Raw genomic sequence first — 25106 nt, forward strand, 5'->3', positions numbered from 1 at the left:
AGATTTGTGACATCAGTACAAAAACACAGTCACTTCTTCCATCCTAAATATTTGCCAGACGAAAAAAATCTGGTCTTACGCAAACCAATTCTACGTTCTTACTAAATGAGAAATTACTGATTTAGATTTACTGCAAATAGAAAAATATACCTTGGCAGACAGATGGGATTCTTAAGTTCTTCCTGAATTGTTTAAATGCATGTTTCTTCCGTAACCTTACAAACACTGGGAAAAGGGAAAGCAGGGGGAAAGGGAGAAGAGGAGATGGAAGGTTTTAAAGAAACACATAATGAACGTAAATTATTCTTCAAATATAGGACTGTGCTTCTTTGTGCAAACATAATTAACATACTTGTGTGGTAAAAACCAACATACATGTAAGTACAGAGCTGAGCCAATCTAAATGCTTGGAGCGGGGTTGCGTATCAAAGCCTCTGCCGTCTACAATACAAAATTAGCCAGAGTTTATATTTCAATACATGACAGACCAACCACGCAGACTAATGAGGTGACACGGTCACACAAACTGACTGGATGAACAGATGCTGCGGTTGACATGGACAAACAAGCACTTCTGAAGAGTGAAACACTGTGATTTAGACATAAAAGATACAGCTAAACAGCAGATATCTGATTAGAGTATTTACAAAAATTCTTTATTTCTTAGGTATCCACGGCAGTATGAAGATTCTTAGAGTGAGAAACTACTAAGAAGAAAATCATTATTCTAAAAACAGATTAAATATTATGTAAACGATATATAAAGAAAAATCACAAGAGTAGGTGAAATCCAAGTGTATTTTGTTGCTACTCCGTATCTGAATACAAGTTTTCTCGAGGACTGGAGATGACAACCAGTTTATTGCATCTCTGCATAGGACCGGGTTTCAACGCAGTCCCAACGAGCCACATATTAATACTTATTACATTGAGTATGCAAGACTCAGTTTTCAGTGATTCTTAACCATCTGGACACTCAGTGTGGGGATCTAGCATACAACTGAAATTTTCAAGCTTAAGCTTCACTGCAGTTGAAGGCATGATACAGATATGAACCACGAACGCTGAATTAAACACGGGTTTAAAAGGAAAATTTGCTATATTTTATTTCTGTTTCATAACTAATTTTTAGAGCTTCTTGATTTGTAAACTGGTCTTCACCTATGCCACTGAAACAAAAACCTCACATACTGCTTGTTTAAGTCACTACAAGTTTCAAAACAAGGTTGCAATGATAATTTCTTTACTACACAAACATTGCCTTGAACAAAGAGATCTTGAAAATCCAGCAGCATCTGCAACCTTCAGCTTAGAGTGAAGCTTCCAGTCATTAATGCAAAACTAAAAGTTCCAAGAGGAGAACTGAAATAATACCGGTTCAAGTCATGAACAAGAAGAATGAACAGCAGAGCTGTTGAATAGTAAGGAGCACGTGAAGCATTTGATAAAAGGACCTCTTGAGCACTCATTGAACTCAGGAGAATCTGGGATGACCATGAGAAGAGGGATACACTCCCCTGGCAGCAGCCCAAGCCCCACTGGGATGTCACACCAAGAGGGTAAGATGTGTCTGCCCGAATTAGCAAATAAAAAATATGTGCCGTGTGATTTGCTTGGGAGCACTTAAGCCAACAGCGGAAACTTCTGCAGACCAGGTGAAAGCAGCCAATACTGGTTAACTGCATCTTTAATAAAGAAGGTGTTTTTTTACGGCCTATGTTTGATTACAGTTTACTCCACCCGGAGGTAATTTTAATATGCAGCTTTACGTCTTTTACTGTCTGACAGGAATATTCTTCCAATTATTGATGGGACTTCAGTGTCAGAGACTGACTTCCAATTGGATTCCCAAACAGGAGTCCAGAAGCAGCAGCATTTTTACCAGCCTCCAGCCATAAAAATCGGTGTACCTAAGGCAATAACCTATGGATGTCCCTGGTGGCAGCACCTCCATTTTATCTCCCACATCTAAAGACAACCGATAGGTTTAGTCAATGCAGCTGAACAGACGGGCAAATGCTGCTACCCCACCCCAAACACACAGACACGTCTATACCGGGACAACAGATGTACCTGCAAGATGCACCATTCAAAGCTCCATCTGTGCAATTTGTTTTTATTGGCATACTTAGGTATCAAAACATGGCCATCAATGTCTTGGATCCTTCAGATATATGAAGATAATTACGCATTAATTGTATCTTCAAAGTACAACATGACCAAATATAAATACATGAAAAAGAATAAAACATGCAAAAATTCCCCAGCTTCAAAAGGATTAATAATTCAAAAAATTTATGCTAGTGAGGCTTCTGCACATTCCACCAATTCTTACACATTTTTCCATGTCAAGATCAAGAACCGTGAACGAAACACACAGGGCATAATAAAAGATGACTGGCTTCTGAATTATACTTCAGGAGAACAGTGAATTGTTATATCCCTTATTATTTCAAATTATTGATTTGCAAAAGTTAACGGTGTTTTTCAAAGCAATGACTGATATATTGTCATTCATACACCAGCATAAATATTTGAATTGTATTTAACTTTCAAAAATTACTAAACTGATTGCTTATAGAATATAGTAACCATCTATGGAAATAACAAAATTGATTTGCAAACTGCTAACACGGCATCTGTAAGAGACAGCTCAAAATTAACGTGTGTGTTTGAAGTGAGGGCCATCATGAAAAATGCGACTTTTTAAAGTTTCATTGTGCAAATTCAGTTCTATTGGATCATTCAGATTTGGGAGAAAGATTCTGTCACTGCGCTACAGTGGCGTCTCAAGTATCAAATGCAGGATTCTAATCTGCTCATATAGTAACAAAAAAGATTAAATGGTCTGAGGTAAAGCATTCCTTACAAAAAAATAATTTAGCAATTTGTGGATATAATTACAAAAAAATATTGGAAGCGATTACTGTCCCGATGACTTATGCTAGGCCACAAGACAAGCCACGGTTTGTACTCAGAAGTCATGCTAGTCTTTTCTGGGGCAGGGATGTAGCACTGAACTCGCTTCAGCACCTACTAGAGGTGTGTGAGCACCACATGGCTTCCACAAGGCATCTACAAATGTCCCTGTTAACAAGTGGGTGAGTCCATTGTGGAGAGAGTCAAGATGCTTCTGTCGTTGGCATAGAACGGATCCGATGAACTCCATGATCTAAAGCAACAATAAAAGAAAAGTTTGGCTGACTGGGAACTTACAATCTAGAGCTGAGGAGAAAAGTCTATGAAAGCGAGAAATAAAAGTGTTATGAGATTAGGCAAACGTAACTCTTTTAAAGACTAATCTGTTAAATTTCATGTAGGCACCTGCAATTCACTCAAACCTTTGAAAATATACTGCAATTAATCATGCCAACTCTGTAATTAACAACTCTGTTTACTCACAGCTACAGGTATTTTCATCCCTATGACCTAAAATGACCAGAGGTTTAGATGCCAGTTCTACAACTAAAGCTTTGATATCGTGCCTCGAGGAAAATCCCTATGTTGCATATATGAGTTCAAGCACTGCGAATGCTATGACTTGATATAGCCTAAGGTCATCCCGGTAAAGCCCTGTGGTACGCATAGTATACCGGTGTTGTACTGTTAAGCATCCGTGCTGTTTAAGGTTGTGGGTATGTAAAACTTATCTACAGTCATGTATCTATTTCATCCCTTACTGTTAAATTTATGTCACAGCTCTTGATTCCAATGGGATCTTGCAATAGCTTTCTCTGAAGGACAGGTTACTGCTTAGGGAGAAATACTGTTCTTGGTTGACTGATATTCTAAGACTGCATATGAAAAGCTGAAAAATAGAAGGTTGGAAGGCAGGAAATCAAAATATAACCAACTTATCCTCCAAATTTGCCTCTGTCAGAAATCTGCTGTTTCTTTACAACTTTTACATGCAGTGCCTTGACGTGAGCACCACTAATGGGAGATATGAAGAATTCAGTAATGAATCCTACTGTACAAGAACATATGTGATCCAGCACTTCATATTTTAGTGACTGACAAGTTGACAGACAATTTAATGGAACAGACAGACAAAAATGCATTTTATCCTACCACAACACACATTTTATATTCTAACTGGTGAATGAAGCTATAGAAAATACTTCTTGAATACATTTTACAAGCAGGAAATTAAGTACAAGAGAATATATTCCCGTGGCCCGCTACTCCAAGCATTTGTACAACTTTGATTCATCAAAGTTTCTATCAAAATTTGATACCATGTTTGATTTCATGTTCAGTTATTGTATTTGACAGAATATCATATTTGACAGAATATCAGGAGCACGGAGTAAAACACAAGCTAGCTTCAGCAACATCACTTAAAATAGCGCTCTCCATTCTAAAGCACTCTCACAGACAACATATTTATAAGCATCTCTTCATTCAATGAAAACAATGTGCAGCTACCTCCTGGTTGAATAAGAAGCTGTTTTATAAAGCACAAGTACTGAAAAGACCATCCTGTTTGAGACTGCGCAAACTTCTGAAAATGCCAGCTTTAGGTAAAAATCAAAGCAGCTCAAGCTTGGGAACAAAGCCTAAACAATTTTACGAGCATTTTTAAATCACCAGATAGATTCCTTAACTGTACCTTCAGCATTTCATAACTTTTAACTGCCTCATGTGATTTAAGCAATTAGTACATTAAAACCCAAAGACTTTCACAGATTACCAGGAAAGTACAGGGAAAAAAATAGTCTTAGTACCTTGACTTTTAGACTAGGCTTTAAGTGTCAATGGTGAGTGGAAGGATCTGAAGTCATTGAAGAAAGCAAGTAGGACTCAAAAAAAGTCTTTTCTAGTACATAAATTTATACTTTATACATAATTTATATTATGTACACTGTAAATAAATTTAATTGAGGCTAGAAGATGATTCAGAGTAATTTCAACCAGAGGCAGACGCAAAAACTACAGAACTTCAAGCCCTTAGTGTAGCACCAAGATAGTTTTGCATATTCATTACACATAATACTAACTCCTGTGTTCTAACAACTCTAAAATTATTCAGCTAGATGGAACTTGGTCTGAAAATTACGTGAGGTAAGCAGACAAGAAACCTGAGGAAAAGCAGTCTTCAAAAACTGTTTAATATTCTGTCAAATATGAGTTATCTTCAACAAATATTTGTAAGTTCTTAAAGAAAGAAAAATTGAGTGGAAAAAAGAGGAAACTGCAAAAATGTAAACGCATCACAGAAAATAAAACACAGAATACCTACCTTATAAGACTACATGTTACTAAGGCAAATGTTAACTAAAAACCTGCCCTACTTAGATAACAATAAATGAAAAAAGTAGCATGAGAAGTTCCTCATTTGGAAAGCACAGTTTTACAGAGAAGTGGAAAAAAACCCCAAAAAACTTAGAGCAACTGCTACCAAAATGTTGATTTTTAGATCAATTAAATGCTCACCTTGTAGATTAAAAATTCTATTGAATTGTTTATTTTATACATCATGCCCGCTTTCTATACAGCAAGAGTTTGAATTAAAAATGTACTTAATCATAACAGTTCATTTTTCATATGGAATGAAACCTTTTTGCATAATCATACCCTAGATTTGTAGAAATGTTGAATAAATTTCATAAGCAAGCCAGAAGAGAGAAACTGACTGAAACAGCAGACACTGTGTTCAACACAAGAGTTCAAACCAGAGATGTACTACACAGCAAGTCAATACCTAAAGGCAGAATCAGAACTGACAAAGCTTGTCAGTGAAAATTACCCACAGAAGATTTTATACTGAATGAATGATATCACAACCTTTAACCAAAAGAGACAAAGTTGTTCAAATACAAAATGAGTTTCCTTGAAAATGTGTGAAGGGCAATTTTTTTCAGGTTTGCCTTTTGACCAATGAAGGACCATGATATCATTCGGAGACTGAGAGATTATGATGTACAAAAGACTATTTTTATTTCTACCCCCAAATATTTCCACGTTTGTTAGCCAGCCCTCTTTATTTGGAAATGGGGAGGTGGCACAGTAGCAGATTTAGTAAGAGCTTTTCTCAGTTATGCTGACTGCAAGAGCAGTATCACTCCTTAGACATATTCGATTCCTCTAACGTGCTTTTATCTCATTGAAGTTTGTTCCAGACATGGTTTGTGAAGGAAAAAGATTTATTTAGCACATACTTTGGAATGGCACACATGATTTTGACAATATACCTTCCAGAACTGAAAAAAAAAAAGTTTAAAATTCTTAGAACTTGAAGGCTCTGTCAATTACTCTGATTTTAGAAATAGATTATAAAAGTTTACTACAAAAATATTTCATCTTCATATCAATCAATGGCTGAAAGATTTAAAGACTCTCCTTCTAACAATGAAGTTATATTTAAAGGGGGGGAGTGCGAGCCTTTTGTATATCCTCAGGAGTAATGCGAGCTCCAAGGTAAATATTTGGAGGTTGTACATCAAGAAGCAAAGGGAAAAGTCTTTCAACTTTACAAACAACTCCTGATTTGTGAAGGCAAAAAAAAAAAAAATTATAAAAGAAGAACAAAAAGAGCAGCAAGGCTTGATTTTTCTAAAGAGAAGAATGTACAAATCAAGAGAAATTACGATAGATACAACACAAGAACTTGTAGTAAGCCAAACTAAACATTTTAACAGAAGTCTTTTGAAAACCGTTTTTCCCCCTCCCCATCCCAAAAGAAAGCACTCAAAAAGAAACAAGAAACTAATATTTCAGGATGAAAAAAGGTACAATAAAGAGTTGCATTTCCTACTTAAATAAGCAAAACCTGCAGCTGGTTTGCTAGACATCTATTGCTGCAGGCTCATCAGGTTCCAGTTTATACGAGAATCGTCTGCAGCAAAGGCTATTGAGAGAAATGCCACACCTGTTGACCCGGGTTGGACTACATCTTCCCATTAGTCGTTCCAGCATTCTTCTAACAGATGTGCATGCTGTTTCCCCATCTGAGAAGCAGCACATGGAGTCCAAGCAGTTGATACCTGAACCTGCCTCAGTAAGCTGGAAGGAGGAAATAAAAATAAAAAAAATAAATCAGTACTCACAGATTCTAGCAATGACGATGTTCTCAGAAAACACTTAGGAAAAGCAGGTCTTCTTAAAGTTAGAGTGTTGAATATTTTTCAGTTTCATAGGAGAACTACAATGATGAATAACATTGCCACTTTGCTTCCTAAGGTCTACATGTACTAAAATTTGATCTTCCCAAGGTTTGAATGCAGCCTTGGTCAGTGTATGGAAATCATTTAGCACCATCTCTGCTTAACGTTGAAAATAAACTGGTTAGCAATTCTCCGCATTACAGCTGTACTGAATCTCTGGAGCAGAGCGCCATGCAGTTTAAGCTGTGATGCCTTGATTAACCTCAGCGGAGGTACAACAATTTATACAAGCTGCAGGTCTCCCCAGTTTTAAGGGAAATCTATCAAGAGAAAGCTTCAGACCAGGGCTGCAGAATACAATGCAGCAACCTGACGGTAAGTAGTATTTTCTCCTTAGGACGTGTAGAATGCAACTTCCTATAATAATTTACATTATACCACTACCATAGATACCCTTGGCTTGGTACGGAATAAAAGCACATTCCTGATTTTGTGAATAACTTTTATCTAAATGCAAACAAGGCTGATGTTAGAAAGGTTCAGTCATGTTCATGCCAGCGTGAAGAATAAGCCAACATTAGCATAATAAACTTCCTACTGTTCATTCTTTGTAGGTGAGAAATAAACCCCAGCAAAATGAAAGTAGTAATACAGAGATGTCTGGGTTTAAGTTAAGTGCCATCTATCAGCGTGCTCCTCTATGTTATTTTTGCACACCAGTCAAGCGCAGCATAACTAAAAATCTAACTGAAATCTACTACAGCTGGAGAGAGAATATCCAAAGCTGACTTCAGGATCCTCTCCAAAAGGAAATAAGAATGTGCAGCATGGGGATGCTTTTTCATTTAATTTGAAACAAATGCCAAACACAAAGGCTAAATTCAAGCATCCATTATCCTCAGCTCACTCTCAGACACCAGTGAATGAAGAAATCTGGGAGGAGGTACCTTAGTCTATGATAGGACACAGCTCACTTAAAAGCTTCCCCCAACTTTTCCCCAAAGGTGGCTGACTGTTGTCTAAAGACTTTGGTTTCCAACCCCAATTTCTTTCATGCCACCCACGCTTGCCTAACACTGCAAGTAAAGCCAAGAACCTCAGAGCTTCCTATGGGAATGGTTTACTATGAGTGGACACACTCCTTCCTAATCCCCCAAAACAGGCAACTGGACAGATTACAGCTTCATAACAGAACAATTCCTACTCTACGAAGGAAAAGGCAGCTAACAGAAACAAGAGGCATCCGGAAATCCAGGAGAAAAGATCCCAACCAGTAGGACAAGGAGGGAGCACACAGACAGAACTGGTGTTTCCACGCATCTTTTCCTATGCCTGCCCCTTCCTCAGCTCTGTTCTGCATTCCCCACGGTCCCTCCAGATCTTCCCTTCACACCGCTTAACACGATGCTTACAGGATTGTCGGTGAACAATCGTATGAACTTACAGAAAGCATTACACGCTGAAGCCCTTGATTCAGCTGCTGGGCCACAGAGGCCATGAATGAGTGCAGGCAGAGCACACGCTTCTGACTAACTCGCACTCATTTGGGAGGTTTTCTAGACACAAAATGAACATTTACTATGACAATGAACTTCTCTAAGCACCCAAGAGACAGGAGCAGCAGCATTGCAACCGACAGGTCTAAAAGGGGTTCTGCTTAAAATCAAACCAAACCAAAACACACCTCAGAGCTTGAGTCCCTGAACGTTCTTATTTGATGACCATCACATCTGGTCACAATTGCGCCGTCACAGAAGATAGCGTAAGTGGGAACAGCGCAATTTGCAGCACTGCAGTACTAGCAATAGTACGACCTTCACAGCCACTTCATGCTGCGCTCACAGTGTATCAAGACAAGAAATTACACAGAGCAGAAGGAATTCCTATTAGGAGGTCAGAAAACAAGTTCCCTGCTGCATACGCAGTGATCTTCATGGTTGTGTTCACAGCAATACAAAACAAACTCGCAACATTCCTACACTTAGGATTTCAAAAAGAGTATTTAGTCCATCCATTATCTTGAAGCAGACCAAGTCATACTTTTAAAGTGACTGTAAAAGGTTGTATTACAGTGGTCATATGTAGGATCAGATGAACCAGACCTTTTTTTTTCCCTAGAATCTGCTGAGAGCTAGCAGTCCTAGATATTATTCAAAGACTGTCAGAAAGAGGAACCAAGAGTAACCCAAACTAGCTTCCAAGGAGCAAACCCTCAGCTCTGGATTTTGGAGGACTTGTGTCCTACCTTCACTAGAATCTCCTTTGTTCTTCACAAGCTACATACTCACAAAAAGCTAGGATCATGCTTGAACCACAATTTATGGCAAAGTTAATATTATTTTTTTTAAAAAAACAGCAAATTTTTGCCGTAAGCCTGGAAACAACATTTATGTTTTATCAAACTCACAGTTAAGTGTAAAATAATACTAGGAGAGCATTAACAACAACATAAAAATAAATTCAATTTTATGTGTAGATATATTGTGTATCACTGCCTGCTGATCATGGATTTTTATATTTATATCCACTGCCTGGAAGGAAGATACTTATATTATACTAAAGAGTCCCTTTTCTCACTTTTCTCTCCGTGGTGGACAATTATGATCACAGTTTTATACCAGAGTCAAACCTGGCATGGTAAGGCAGTAGAGGATAATGGTGTCTGAAGAGCTGAAACAAACCCTCAGGAAACAAAAGGCAGTAGAGACAATGCTTTAAAAAAATTAATAAGCATAGAGAAATATTTGCTATTATTCATATTCGGGCTGCGAATAAAGTATTTTCATACTGTAAGATCCGGGATCACAATAAACATAATACTTTATATGACAATGGCCCATTTCATGTAATACATCAAAAAAACTGAAGTGCAGAATTAAAGAATGCTTGACAAGGAAAAATCAAACCCACATACTATAATGCAAATTCTCTTGTAGCTACCAAAAATATGAGTATTTTGCAGATGGCTCCATGACTGTCTATATATGATATATAAAAATATATATATACACACACATTAGGGTAGAGTGGGAGTACTACCTAGTGAACGTAAGAACTGTCGGGTAGGCTAGATGGATCTAGCAGTTGCCTATTGTCCTCCCCTCTGTGCCTGCTTTCAGCAAAGTCACATGCTGAGCTGACTGAACCCTTATCTTCTTCCATCTAGAAGGACAGAAAAGCAACAAATCTTATAAAGCACCATGCTTGCATTGCTTTAAAACAGTTACCATTTTTATATGAACTTTCATTTTACAGATCTGTTCTTGAGAGAACAAGGCTTACTTACAAGGTAAAGAGGTGGGTTTTTTTCAAGTTAATCGGTGGATCAAACATGGTTTGTCAGTGCACAAGTATTAGAAGCGTTCGGTCTTTCTGTGCACCATGGACTACAAGAGGGGAAAACCCAACAAATTTGAGATCTATTTCAAATTTTCAGATTTTGATTTCAGATTTTGGAGTTTTATTTGGTTTCCCACTTCTAATAGAAAGGACCATTTCAGTTTGTTTTATTACATTATTATATGTCTATATGCCACAAGACAGACATTTCAACTAAACATTTAATCACACTGAAATATACAGTTGGGACTTTGTTAAACAAAGGAAACCCATTTAATCCTGTACAGTAAGTTAAGAGCAGTGCAGTGTGTTTTCCTGAGCCCTGGTCCTAGCTGCCAACATGCCTGATGCCACACGGATGTTTCAGAAAATATATACGAGATGGTTATTACTACTCCACAGTTAAGTTAAAACTTGCTCCCTGCTGTAAAGCTCACTTTCTTTAGCCCTTAATATACCGTATACCGAAATCCTAAAGAATTAGATTTAAAACTGTAAAAGATAATGTAAGAACGTTGACATCTAACAACTTCACTGGCAATTATGTTTTCAACATTTTTCTAGTTTTTTCTACTCTTCATCTCTTTGAATGAAACAAACCTACAAACGTCAAATTATTTTGTTATTTCAAAGTCATTAGACAACAGCATCTTCAGGTAAGTAAATATGTGCATTTTTGTGACTGAAGATAAACATGAAATAGCCTATTCTTCTCTCATTTATCCCTCTTCCTGCAATAGATTCTATGGGTTAGCTAATAGATCAGCACCACACTACGCTAACACAATAAACAAACCTGTAAAGGAAGAGATTACCCTTGTTCAAAGATGTTCAGGTGTACTTCCCTAGCACAAATGCATGTTTGTACTTGAACAGTCGTCTTGGAAATTATATGTTCCTTACAGAAAACAGATGCTGTAAACGGAACAGAAACCCGTCTGTTCTCGACTTCTACACAGCTGGGCTGGATCAGATATGAAAGCTATTAGGAGGGGAATCCTATGAAACAATAACTAGAGAAAAAAATACAGACAAGTAATGAAGGCTGTAAAGCCAGGGGCAGGAGTCTGGAGTTCTGGAGACAGCTAAAGAAAGCAGATGTGTACAGAGATGAAGGGAAAACCAGGCAACAATAGACTCATGGGCCTGTAGATGGCGAAAAAACGGGGTCTCGGCTGTGCTAAGGCAAATGCTACAGTTTGAGTCCCAGATATAACCTTATGCACTGACAGTCTTCCCTGTAAATAAAAAAAACTTCTTTGTGTTTTACAGTTCCCTAGTATTGTGTACAGTCGTAACACACTGTCCAAAGGTAAGAACTCTATAAACATAGTTAATCCCATCAGTGAGTAGAATTAAAACATCTGTCTGAGCAACACTTCTCATACGTGGCTTAAGATTTCTGACAATTCTAATATAGCACAGAGATATGTATACATACATAGACACACAAAACTTTGTTTACAAAGAAAAAAACCGAAATGAGATACAATGGGGCCCAGTTAGTACTCTAAGACAGACACTTCACATGATCCAAGTACAGGAGAGACAGCCACAGAAGAAAGAAGTAGTAGTCAGTCAGTCCCCAGTTAAGCACAGAGCCCACCCCTGACCTGTGCCGCCCAATTTCCTCTTCGTCCCAAGTTACCAAAATGACAGCAAAGTTCAGAGGCAAGAGCTTAACAGACACACACAAGACCGCATTTTTGACTTGCAGGAATCACGTGAGCACTTAAAAGACCCCCCTTTCAAAGCTCTTAACCATACATCACAAATGTACTCAATACGAACTTGAACATTTTTTGCACACTGTGAAGCCTACAGACATAAAAGTTGATCATAACATCATACTTGTCTTTTAGTTTGCATTCATAAAGGTATTCTCCTTTTGTGTATCAACAGAAGGGTAAGCACATTTGCAGAACAAGGCATAACTCAGTTTAACCTGGTGCTATACTCCTTTTGAGGTTTTTAATACATATTTAACAAACAACAAACTGCCAATGTCTGTTCATCAATCTACATGCATTCTGCAGTCACAATGCAATTACTGGGTGGCAATTAGAAATGAGGTGTGACAGAATTAGCTCCTTACAGCTACATTCACCAAGCAGCCACTTTGCTTCATACTCCCACAGTTTTCCTTGCATTCTCTGCTTTACTGCTTTTGGAAAACAAACACCTCAGAAACTAACCCATGGTCTTCACTCCACGTTAGTTTTTATATAGTACAGCGAAGTGAATAGTTTCTGCCTATTAACTGACTTTCCTTTTTACTGTTTTAGGTAAGAATTGAGAGGATAGCTTCCAACTTTTGTCTGAAGGCTATGAATAAAGAACTAGAGAAACCTGAATCCTTGTTTCTTTCTTGTTGGTCTTTACAACTTCAACTGCACAGTATAAAGCACTCAGTGCTTGTATTTCAGGTACCTTACTATCAGATACTCAAGTGTAAAAATTCTGACATACAAGAGAAATGGATTCGCATAATCACTTGTTACTCATGGACAAAACAAATTTCCCATTTTCTCAAGCCTTAAAATATGTTTAATTTTGGAAAGTTTAACAGAATCTTTTGTTATTAAACCTTTGGTGTAGATATGATGCACCACATAATTCGCTTTAGTAATTCAGTGAGAAGAAAAAAAGTTTACTGGAAATAGATTTATCCGAAGTTTTAAAAAGATAACTTATTTACATGATGCTGATAAACCAAAAAATTTAAAAGCTAACTTGTAAAATCTTTTGCAGAGAAATCTCCCCAATATGTTGCTAAGTTTACCGAAATTCAAGATGTATACTGCAGTTTGCCTGTTTTAAAGCTAGTAAGTGCTGAATTTGAAATAAAACAAAACCACCCCACCAGTACCTCCCTGGGGCGTTTGGAAATCTAAACTGATATGTTTCACAGCAGAGTAACTAACAGCTGAACAAAAGTGCCATTTGAAGTTTTGCCTTGCAAAGGTGTAGCACACTCTCAGAGGAAATACAAAGTCCTGTCCCGCCCCGAAGGACTGGTATTGTCTGTTTCAATTAACCACTAAAAATTCTCTGCTAATCATTTACAATGTCAGCTTCCTGTCTCCTACCTTCCCCTCAGTTAAACAAATGGCAATTAAGTCACAAAATTGGTTGGTTGGTTCTCTAAGACCTATTTGCATGTTCATAAACAGCAGAGTCACCTTAACAAAATTTTTTAAAGGAATCAGTTCTCTGCATTAATTCTTGGTATAGAATATAAAAGTAGGTAAGGGTTGGACAAAACATCAAACAGGTTGAGACATTGATGCATATGAATGTTTGTCTTAAAAAGAGAATCAGAATTTGATACCATTTCACATATTCATCTCAGTGCATTTGAAGAATTTCAGAATCATAATGGTTTACCTACAGACACGTGTACGCTTTGGGTTTTTTTGAATAATTTTCTAGGATTTGTAGCCAAATGCCTTTAGGAATATGTATCTATACACATCAAAAACAAACAACACTCACTTTATAGATGCACAAAACAAACACAAAAAGCCTTAGCCACACAAGTGCATGTACGCACTCAAACTTAAAACATTTTCGGCTCTTTCAATACAAGTGAAAGCAAATTAAAATGGGCAAACAACTCGCAAGAAATTGCTGCCTGAAATACATGGACCTTCCTGTCACGGCCTCATGAAGCTGAAATTATCCAACATGCAAAAGCACTGTTAATTTTGATCATAAAGAAATTAAAAGCATTATAACCATGCTAGAAACCGATTATTTAAAAACGAATGCAAGAAGAGCTAGATCTGTATTCTGAAAGTTGAGCATCATGCTAGGGATGTTTTTTCCTAAAAAGGCACGTCCAACACATGCTACTTAGGAGAAGCATTTGGCTCAAAAACACAGAGCAAAGCCAAGAAATAACCAAACTGAATGGATCTGCACTACAGGTATTGCCCTCTCAACCCACTAACATTCATGCCTCTTCCCATCTCTCTCAGCACTGGTTAGTTCACCTTCAGCATGCATAAGAGTTGATGAGGAACTGTCCCTCCTACTCTACCTAATTTTGCTCAGCTGATTCCTTGCCCTGGACAATGGCTGCAGTGCGATGAACTCGTCACTTAAAGCAACTCTGTTGGAGTACATCTACAATTGGACAGAGAAGGGATGGAACATACATGTCAGTAAGTAGCAGCAGTAATTTTCTAAGAGAAAGACACAGGACAAGACATTGTTATTTAAGTGGAATACACATCATATACAGAACACAAGCCTGGTACCTTCAGGACAGCTCCTGGGAACATCACAGCCAGTTATTGTTTGGTAGGACCATTCTTAAGTGTACCTTAGCTTTCATACTGAGAAAAAAGGCCTATACACTTTTACATCTATACTTTACCAGACATCTTTATTCAATATTACCTTCTCCCCTCAACAGTGCTGTGATTTATATTTACCCAAAGATTTATGTTTTGATTCAGATTTACCTTACTGTCCACTTTCTCCTACATGATTCTGTAACAGACCTGTAGTCAGAAATTACCCAGATGCTACTTCAGAGCAACAGATTTAAGTCAAATATAATAAGATGGATTTTCTTTAAGGACAGCAAAAGAAAAAAAAAAACCACCTTGGAAAACAGGAAAAAAAAATTGCATACATGCACCCTGAGTGCAATAAGGAAGGTAAAGTTAACCAAATTCATCCCTCTATAAAAGTCAACTCATGCTTGCCTGTCAAATTTTTAATATACTGACTTCCCAAAATGGAACAGAGATGATTTTTTTTTTTTTAAGTTGTTGTGACAGAACAATATTTACATTTAAAAGTTTATCTTTAGCAGAATTTCTCAAGTGTTTCTCTCAGACCGGTTAAATTTCTTTGCCCTCTTGTAAATAACTTAGCTACACGTAACATCTAACAGATTGACTGTTGATGCCATATATAAGTATGACCTTATACTAAGCAAAAGATATAAAATCAAGTTCCTTATACACTAAGGCGGATGCCTACAGAAACAGTGAAATCAGAGCACTAAGTTGGGTAACTTGCACAACTAGTGTGCTCTTAAGTTTCTGAAAAATTAAAACAATAGGGGCAAAACCTGTGTTTTGCTCATTGCTCCTGTGAATATTTTACAATTTAAATGATGGCAGATAGAAACAAATAATTTGAATAGCTGTGATTCAAAAAAAAAAAAATCAGTGACTAGCTCATGTAACAATTTATCTTGTCCTGACAAAAGATACTGGGACTGATAAAAGACGGGAGTCGGTACTGGGACTGGTGCTGTTTACCATCTTTGTTGGTGACATGGATGTTGGGATGGAGTCCACCCTCAGAAAGTTTGCTGACGACACCGAGCTGTGTGGAGCGGTTGACACACTGGAGAGAAGGGATGCCATCCAGGCTTGAGGGGTGGGCCTGTGCAAATCTCATGAAGTTCAACAGGGCCAAGTGCAAGGTCCTGCACATGGGTCATGGCAATCACACACACAAATACAGGCTCAGCAGAGAATGGATTGAGGGCAGCCTGGAGGAGAAGGACTTAAGGGTGTTGGTTGATGAGAAATTCAACATGAGCCGGCAATGTGCACTTGCAGCCCAGAAGGCCAACTGTATTGCGGGCTGCATCAAAAAAGAAGTGTGGCCAGCAGGTCAAGGGAGGCGATTCTGCTCCTCTACTCTGCTGAGAGCACACCTGGAATATTGTGTCCAGCTTTGGAGCCCTCAACATAAGAGGGACATAGAAAAGTTGGAGAGGGTCCAGAGGAGCGCCACGAAGATGATCAGAGGGCTGGAGCACCTCTGCTATGAAGACAGGCTGAGAGAGTTGGGGTTGTTCAGTCTGGAGAAGACTCTAGGGAGACCTTATAGCAGCTCTCCAGTATCTCAAAGGGCACCTGCAAGAAAACTGGAGAGGGACTTTTTACAAGGGCATGTAGCGATAGGACGAGGTGGAATGGCTTCAAACTGGAAGAGGGTAGAATTAGAATAGACATTAGGAAAAAAACTTTCACTCTGAGGGTGGTGAGGTACTGGAACAAATTGCCCAGGGAAGTTGTGGCTGCCCCGTCCCTGGAGGTGTTCAAGGCCAGGTTGGCCGGGTCTTTGAGCCACCTGGTCTAGTGGGAGATGTCCCTGCCTATGGCGGGGGGGGGGGGACTAGATGATCTTTAAGGTCCCTTCCAACCTAAACCGTCCTATGATTCTATGACAAAAACTTGGTAACTGTAAACTAAACTTCTTTTCCCCAAAATGCAAATATACTAATTTAGTCCTACAATTAAAAATGAAAAAATATTCAGTTATACAGAGGGTGCCCCTACACTACAAAAAACACATTTAAAAGGGCAATATGCAAAGTTCCATATTCACTCTTTCTAGGACTTCCACAGAAAATTCCTCAGTGTTTAGGACAAAGATATTCCTCAAACTCATTCTGTCTCAGAGTCCTCTCCTCTGCTTTGAAACTGAAAGAATAATATTTACTAGAATTTTTAAGCATATCTAATGAGATACAATAATGAAAGAAACATTCTGTCACTTCTCGACAATAAATGAGCTAAGTTGGTGTTCATCTTCACTTACATCTACTTCCTCACTACAAGAACAAGAAAAGATGAAATTCAGTGGGGCTGACTGTCCCATTAAATGTAAGAGTGGGTAAAATCTCAACAGATTAAACCTCAAGAAAGGAACAAACAGGTGCCTTCTTTTCACAAATACATTTTTAACTGTGATTTCACTGTCAGACATACACAGAGAACCACTGAATGGCTGCTGAAGAATTTCTGGCCAAATCAGATAATTCCTGATATTGCAAAGTCGAGGTAAGTGTTTTCAGAAAAAGACAGTACTTTGGTAAACACAAATGCTAATGCTGACACTGTCACATGGCAAAGTAGAATGGGAATAAGGAAAAAAGAAAAGATGACTAAGAGATGCACAAAGGAGAATCCCCATGGCTATGAATCAAGTTATAGCCACAGGAAAGGGGTTAGACATTCATCAAGATTCTTCCTGAAAAAAAAGACTGTGTCTTTGACAGACAACTGTAACGGAAGCAAACTGAACCTGGAAATTCATTAGAATTGATTCAGAAAACGAGAGAATGGAACAAGAAGTAAATGGATAAAGCTAGGGAAAAATGATGCAGGCTTTTTGGTTTTCAATTCAAGCACCTTAGGAACATGGGAAACCTCAACAATCATACTGATATACTGTCAAACAGAAACAGCTGATGTGCAGGAAGGAAGGAAAGGAAAGCATTCAATAAATATTGCCACTAGTTTTTGAAGAAGAAGAAAAAAAGGATATATAAGTAAACATTATTACCTATAGAATTTTTCTTAAGTCAGGACTCTTTAATCCAAGAAGTGCAATAACATGCAATCAAGAGTCTTATCGGGTCTAGTTGAACAGTTTTCTGATAGCTAATGGTTATTTACCTTGGCTTTTAGCTACTGAATTCCAAGACTAGAAAAAGCAGCTAATGTTCCAGTTTTGAAAAGGGACAAATGGGATATTTTGGCTAGCAATGAGTTTGTCAGCATGATGCCGATCCTAGGCAAATTCAGAGAAATGTCTCACACGGATTTTTTTTAAACACACAAATTAGAAGAGTAATATAATTTAAGTAAATCAACATGCACTTACATCAAAGTAATTACAAGGTTAGATGCTAAAGGTAACTATTGTAATGCAGTTAAGAGTTCTGTATGGCACATAGTTCAGTGTAATTTGGATTAAGCAACTAGGACACCACAAAATCAATATGACACACAAACGCGCTAAAAACTGCTAACGGGTTTCAGAAAATAACTGTATATGGGGTATCTTTGTCAAATGGATTCTTCTTTCACCTTCATTTTTTTTTGGCCCTACACTATTTGACCTCTCATCAATGACCTGGAAGAAACCATCATAATCACTTGTAGATGAGAAAAATATGCAGAAGGTAACAGGTTATTAATATATATTATTTTGTAAACTGAATACAGCTGGGGCATTTATTATTCCCATACTTGGCACTGATGTATGCTGTGCTGCAACATTGTGTCCACTGGCGAAACCCAAAACTCAAGATAAAGTTGAGGAACAGTGATGATTACAGGAGAAACACAATAATGATTAGAAGACTGGAAAATAAACTTTTTGACAAAAGATGCAAGTACAACCTACTTATCAGTGATAAAATTAGCTTGATCACAAACCTAACTGTGAATAAAACAAAAAAACATTAATAGAATGCTTTTCAGTTTAGCAGGAAAAGTATAAAAAGGTAAAATGCTGAAAATTGAAACTATAGATGGTAACTTTTAGAACAACGGGTCAGGATGACTTCTTCATAACTGTCACTAAAAAGAAGAAAACACTCAAACGTGAGAGATTTACCTAAAAGACAGCCTAATTTCAAGGAGTTTTTGTAGCCTGTGTTAGGCAAAAGGGAGATTCTATTATCACAGCATATCTTTAGACCTCTTCTATGAATTTATGAAAATGCCACATGGTAATTATCTTTAATTACATAATCAGTGATCAAATACATGGCATGTGATATGATCAAGATTTAAGAAGTACTAATTAAAACAAGTCCTACTAAAGCAATTTTTAAAATCTTTTTTTCATCACATTTTAAGAACTATTCAGTGCCATTTACAGTTGAAGAGAGTTTCTAACATCTAGACAAAAATAAGTTACCATCTTTAAAGCAGTACAAAAATGCATAATAGGATCCTCTCATACAGTTGCAAGCTGAGATGCAGAAGACTGAGTGACCCCCTTTATAAATAATTCTACTATTGTTAATATTAAATACTTAAACATAAATGTTATTTCCTCGTAAAATCAGGTCCTTGTTTTTGTAATTTTGAATTAACAATTATCTTTTGAAATGAAAACACTTTTATGCATTAAACATGACAGCAATGTAAAAGGATAATTAAATATCACAGGAAAGTAATTAGCTCACACGACAGACTTTAACAAATGTGTTCTTTTAACTATTGATCAAGTTGGATACAAAAGCATAACATTACCTGAGCTTTTTCAGTACTTGTTGGTTGTAGATGTCTGTACAGCACTTTCTTCACAACATCAAGAAACAAACAAGCAACTACTATGAGGATTATGGCAAACCAAGCAGAACCACTTGACAACAGTTGAACAAATACAAAGTACATGTCCTGGGTATGCAAAAATGGCCTGAAAAGTCAAAAGGAGTAGCCATTACTAAAAGGAACTTCTAGAAATGAAAGTACAGCACAGGCAGGCTCAAGTGTATTCTTATTTTACATCAAGCAGCAAGTCTCTCAGGATGCAGAGTTACAACTGCATGGCATCCATGCAGAAGTCTAGCAATCAATTGGACCTGACCTGCAAAGAAACTCTGGGGAAGGAGGGTATCGAACTTTGAAGGGAAATGTTCTAGTTCCTGTGTTGCAGGAAATCAATCACCATTCCTATCCCTCCAAGACCCCAAAATACAAGCAAAAATACATCCCTTTACTGATTCAAACCCCAGCATCTTCATTTCTGTTGCCAACATTTACTTACTACAGAGCACCTTTGGGAACCTACATGCTTTAAAAAAAAAAAAAAAAAGCCTTTATAGTCACAGACTGTCAGAGACAAGTAACTCCTCTCCTTGAGCACAGGACAGCTTAGCAGCACTGCTCATATTTCTGAAAGAATCATCAAAAGCGAGTGGCTGTGCTCGGTTTAAAAATGTCTTTTCTGACACCCGTCACTAAATTCAGAGCGAGGTGGCAGAACATAATACTTCAGTGGTTTTTTCATAACTTCATCTTTTGTATGTGCTATAGAAAGAATAAGAAAATAAAAGTATCACTCACCAGATAATTCCCCCATAAAACAAGGAGAATATGAAATAAAATACAATGGATCCCCAAGTAACAAAATGGTTTATCCATGTCCAGAAGTGAGTTTCTAGTGCCATCTAAAACAAAGATAACTTCAATGAAATTCCTTTCTCCCCCCACTTTACAGAAAATGATAAATACTGGTTCTGAATGAACTTATGAACTTTCAGCTCAAACACTAAATATTGTGTAACATGCAAAAACTACAAAGAAAAATTTTAACCACCATTGAAACCAAACATACAAATCACTTATCTGGAATCCTCAAGAATCAATTACTTCTGTATAACTTTTGAATTCATTTTAAATTACTGCTCTATTACATATTTGCCTATATACCACAACACAGAGTAATTAATGTAATATCATATCATACCTTCATCGTAACAGTTATAACCATAACGGTGAAGACCAAAGTACCAAATGTCCAGTTTCCAAACATCTATGAAAATAGCAAGGTAAAAATCATGGAAGAAAAAAAGTCAGTTACGAGATTCATGGTTAAGTCAGATTCTTCTCTAGTCAGCTACACTAATGAAACAAGTCTGTAGACATAAGCTTGTGGCAACTAATCGTGAAAAAGCAAGGACAGAACACAAACTACTAGAAACAAATACAGCTTATGATAAGAGCAAAATTAACGATCTACAAGTCATCTTTCTTCTTGGTTCAAAACAAATCACCACAAAGGCTACATGAAATATGAAGTCCAAAACAGTAATATGAAGTGATAGGAAGATGAAGATACCAATTTGATCAATTAAGTATAAGCATCCGATAGAAAGCAAATATTGGGTGGAAGGTATTCACTTCGACATAAGTGCAAAACACTTTTGAGTTTAAACATTTCCAGATCATTTTCAACATGCAGCATCACCTGAACGTTCACTTTTTACCCCAAGCACAATTTAACAATTCAAAAATAATGGTGCCATTGTATTTTTCAAAGAAAATTCTAAGGAAAAGACACTTTGTTTCAAGGCTAATAAACACAAAATTAAGCTTCAATTCTAAAACGCTGCATCTGCCACTTTTGTATTCTCTTGCCCATGTAAATTAAACTATCAAAACTCTGAACAAGTTCTACAACAATAAAATCTCAGCTCTGACAACCAAGCAGGGATGCTGAGTTCATAATCTATCTACACACATGCTACTCAGACACACGCTGCTCTTCTACAAGTCCAACTGCTCGGCTCTTGTAAGCAGTCTGGGTGCTGAAACTGAAGACATTGCTGTTTTGTAGCTATTTTTGCCACTGACATACTGAACAATGACCAAACCCTCAAGTCTGTATTTACTGGTAGCAAACTAAGCAAGCAGGGAGAAAGGTACCACATGCAGACAGGCAATCAAAGTCATCCTAGAGTTGATTTGTTAGTACAGCACAGAGGCACGGAACTGGGATTCGCACAGTTGTAGTCCTTGTTACAGAGCTCTGACAGAAGAAAAAAAAAAAAAAAATCCCAACAGGCTGATGATAGATCTCACAACTGCTTTTCTCATCTTTACGCAAGGTACAAAATTGAGGCAGCCATGAGTCTGGATTTATTGATAATTTTAAAGATCTTTGTTATAACACATCTTCTGAAGCCTTCTATTTACTTTTCACACCGACAGTACCGTTTAACAAGCAACATGCTTGCTGTTAACTGCTGCAATAATAAAGTAAAACGAGACTAATGCTCCTGAGTGACCTGTGAAAGAAAGTGTCTTTGCTAACACCGCTCCCAATGGTCACAGTTAGAATGCAAAACGTGAACAGGTTCTTGCCACCATTTTATTTTTGAACACATTGACACTGTGGATGCTGCATCCTTTAATCCTGTGAAGTAACAGATACAATATTTTGTATCTCCTCCTCTTCTAAACTCTTACCATTTGCCTGTTAGGTTTCAATATCTGACGACATGCACAGCATGAAAAAGGGGGGAGAAAAAAGAACTAAAAGATCAAGTTGTTGCGCAATGTGTTGAGGTACCACCAGCATTAACAAATTATTTACCATCTCCTCTATTCCGCTTTGCTCCAAACTGAGAACCGGGAATGAAAATGCGAGGCCTTGCACTACCACCACCCTGTATCACACATTCGCACAAAGTGACCACTTCTCAAGGACTTCTTACAAGAAAGCACTTCAGCAGTACACGAGTTCCTCTTGCCTTTAACTTTGGCTTCTTCAGGCACACATTACATTTGCAACATACTTTATGCACCGCAGATATTTTACTGCAACACGCAGTTCTACCAGTTCCGATAACCACCTTTTGGCAACCATAGAAAGATAGAGTAACCCCAAATAAATTCTAAGACCTTCTTTTTAAGTCACATCACAGAAAACATGAGAAGCCAAAGGACATTTGAAAGCTTTATTTCCAGTATGCTCATTCACTAAGTATATTTAAAAAAATCTTGAGAATCTTGAGGTTAATTTATACAAGAAACCATTAAAAGAACGTTCTCCATAAAGTCTACATTAACACACTGCTCTAGACTTACAGAATATAATCTGTTCCCAAAACTAAACATTTGTTACTAAATACAATGAAAAAAGTCTGTTCCTGCCTTGTGGACGTTTACTAGGCAATGCTGAAGTGAGGTGCTTTGACAACTAAGATGCACAGAAACACACTGATTCACAGTGTAAAATTACTTCATTAGAAGAGTACTGAAGGTCCTTTCCCAATTCACAAGAACTTCAAAGTCACACAGCTTGTAACAAACGACAAGAGAGGACACACTTACACCTCAGCTGTAAGAGGCATGTTAGTGCAAAGCACAACTGTTTTAACCTTCTTATCAAACATCTCATGATGAAATAGGCATTCCAGCTAGCTGCATCACTCCCCCTTACTGCTCCTTTCTCTGCAGGGACACTAACCCACCAGTTCACACGCTGTGATTTTAGTCACTCGCTCAGGAAAATTCTGGCCATTGTCTGTACATCATTATATGGAAACTTTTTGTCTAAACTTCCTGAGCTCCCGCCCACTCCCGATCACCAGGGGATACCTGTGAATATAGCATGATGCTATTTTTGTACCTGTGCCATAACTTGCAACTCTACCAAGAACTACACGAGAATCAGCAAGCACTTCATGTCAGTAGTAAGAACAGCATAATGACAGACAAAAATGTATTTTTGCATCACTACCCGTAACAGTTTTACAGGACAAAAAAAAATATAAAATCAGTATTTAATTGTTCTAAATGGGGCTAACTAGCTCAGAACTGGGGAAAATGAGGAAGCAGACTTGTAATGGTTTCATCCAAGCTTCAGAAATTAAAATTTAAAATAGAAAGTGTCAAATTAGTATTTTATGATTTCATTAAGTTACTGTCTCAAAACCATATATTGAATAAAAGTAGAATTTAAAAACAGCTTGCAACAATGAATTTTTAAAAATTCAGAGTAATTAAAATAATATATTTTCAGGAGAAGTTTTAAGACTTTTGGCAACTTTCAGATTTAAGCTTAATTTTACAACAGATGCTAAAGAGAAGCCATTGTTTGACCCTGCAATTAAGTCCAACTCAAAATGAGTTTTGAATTAATATAAATTCTCTTTTACTGAAGTTACGACTTATGATTTTGACAAAGACTGTATACAAAATAAAACAAAGTTTAAGACAATCATAATAGATTTATCATCTTGAAAGATATGTTCTTCATGGACATACAGCTTCTGACAACACGTCTTACAGTTTCCACACTAGGAAATACTACTCTTGAGAGCACACACAAATATTGGCAACTCATCTTTGGTAATTACGTGGTTCATAAAAATAAAAAAATCTTAGATTTTTTTTGACACAAGGGGATTTAAAAAAAATTAAGAAATAGCACCAAAAATACAGTGGTAGAATAATAAATGATATTGTACCTGGCCATTTCCCAGCAGAGAAGTGTCTTCTCCCATTAGAAGATACGAGCCATAAAAGAAAACAAATGCATGAAAGAAGCCCAAGATCGTCCAGTAAAGAAATGGTTTAAACCCCAGATGGGCATTTTTACTGATGTCTCTGCAGAAATAACACAGATTTGGGATTTCAGTTTGTCTTTATATAACACATCAGCTATTCACATTGCTTGGCTGCTACTGCTTTGAATAAATGTAACTTTCAACTGCACCAAGATACATTTAACGAAGGCTGACATACGAAAAAAATACATAAATCATGAGTAAAAAGAGAACTGTGAGCTCTCATGATTTGCCCTTGCTTTATGCTGGCATCACCACCAATGGCAGGGGTCTCTAACAGGTCAGATTCAGAATAGCACAAACTAGAATTCTTCTCCCCGAAGGTGGAATTGCAAGAGGAAGAAAAAGCCAGATCTCCTGATACTTGCCCCTTGCTCTGCTTGAAAGACCTTTAGGAAAAGAGAAACATCTAAGAGACATCTCTTTTTTTAGAAAAATACATACTTTTTTTTCTCTGAAAAGGAGTATGCAGTGCAACATGCTACCACTGGGAGGACATCTAATTCTACAAGAAATCACCTCCCCTCTTAGTAAAGCATTTTTATGTGGTGATCGCCCTAACCACAGTGTCCTAGTTTTCCATGTGCACGCCCGAGAGATTTTCACCTCCTACATGTAACAGAGGAGAAGGCTGCAAATCACGTTAGCTGACCAAGTGCTCAATTCTCTTCCAGTCTTAACATGACTGCCACAAAAAGATGCTTATCTTAAAATAATCATGCTAATTAACTTTTAGGATGAAAACTATGTAGCTGCAGTTCCTCCTTGTCAAGACAATTACTAAAAGTTGCATAAATTACAGATAAAAATAC

General features: G+C 37.4%; 1 protein-coding gene across 1 annotated transcript in view; it reads right to left on the reverse strand.

Annotated features, from left to right (window-relative positions):
- Positions 1-2831: 2831 nt before the first annotated feature.
- ATP11B (ATPase, class VI, type 11B) overlaps positions 2832-25106 on the reverse strand; it is a 52278-nt gene continuing 30003 nt past the window's right edge. The window contains exons 24-29 of the mRNA XM_009895299.1: positions 24196-24334; positions 20688-20753; positions 20285-20388; positions 19469-19634; positions 6872-7005; positions 2832-3172 (exon numbers count right to left, since the gene is read on the reverse strand). Of these exons, the coding sequence (XP_009893601.1) occupies positions 3091-3172; positions 6872-7005; positions 19469-19634; positions 20285-20388; positions 20688-20753; positions 24196-24334 (691 nt within the window). The 3' untranslated portion in view covers positions 2832-3090. The remainder of the gene's footprint in view (positions 3173-6871; positions 7006-19468; positions 19635-20284; positions 20389-20687; positions 20754-24195; positions 24335-25106) is intronic.

This window comes from Charadrius vociferus, unplaced genomic scaffold (genome assembly GCF_000708025.1).
Source record: "Charadrius vociferus isolate BGI_N301 unplaced genomic scaffold, ASM70802v2 scaffold311, whole genome shotgun sequence".
Classification (NCBI taxonomy): domain Eukaryota; kingdom Metazoa; phylum Chordata; class Aves; order Charadriiformes; family Charadriidae; genus Charadrius; species Charadrius vociferus.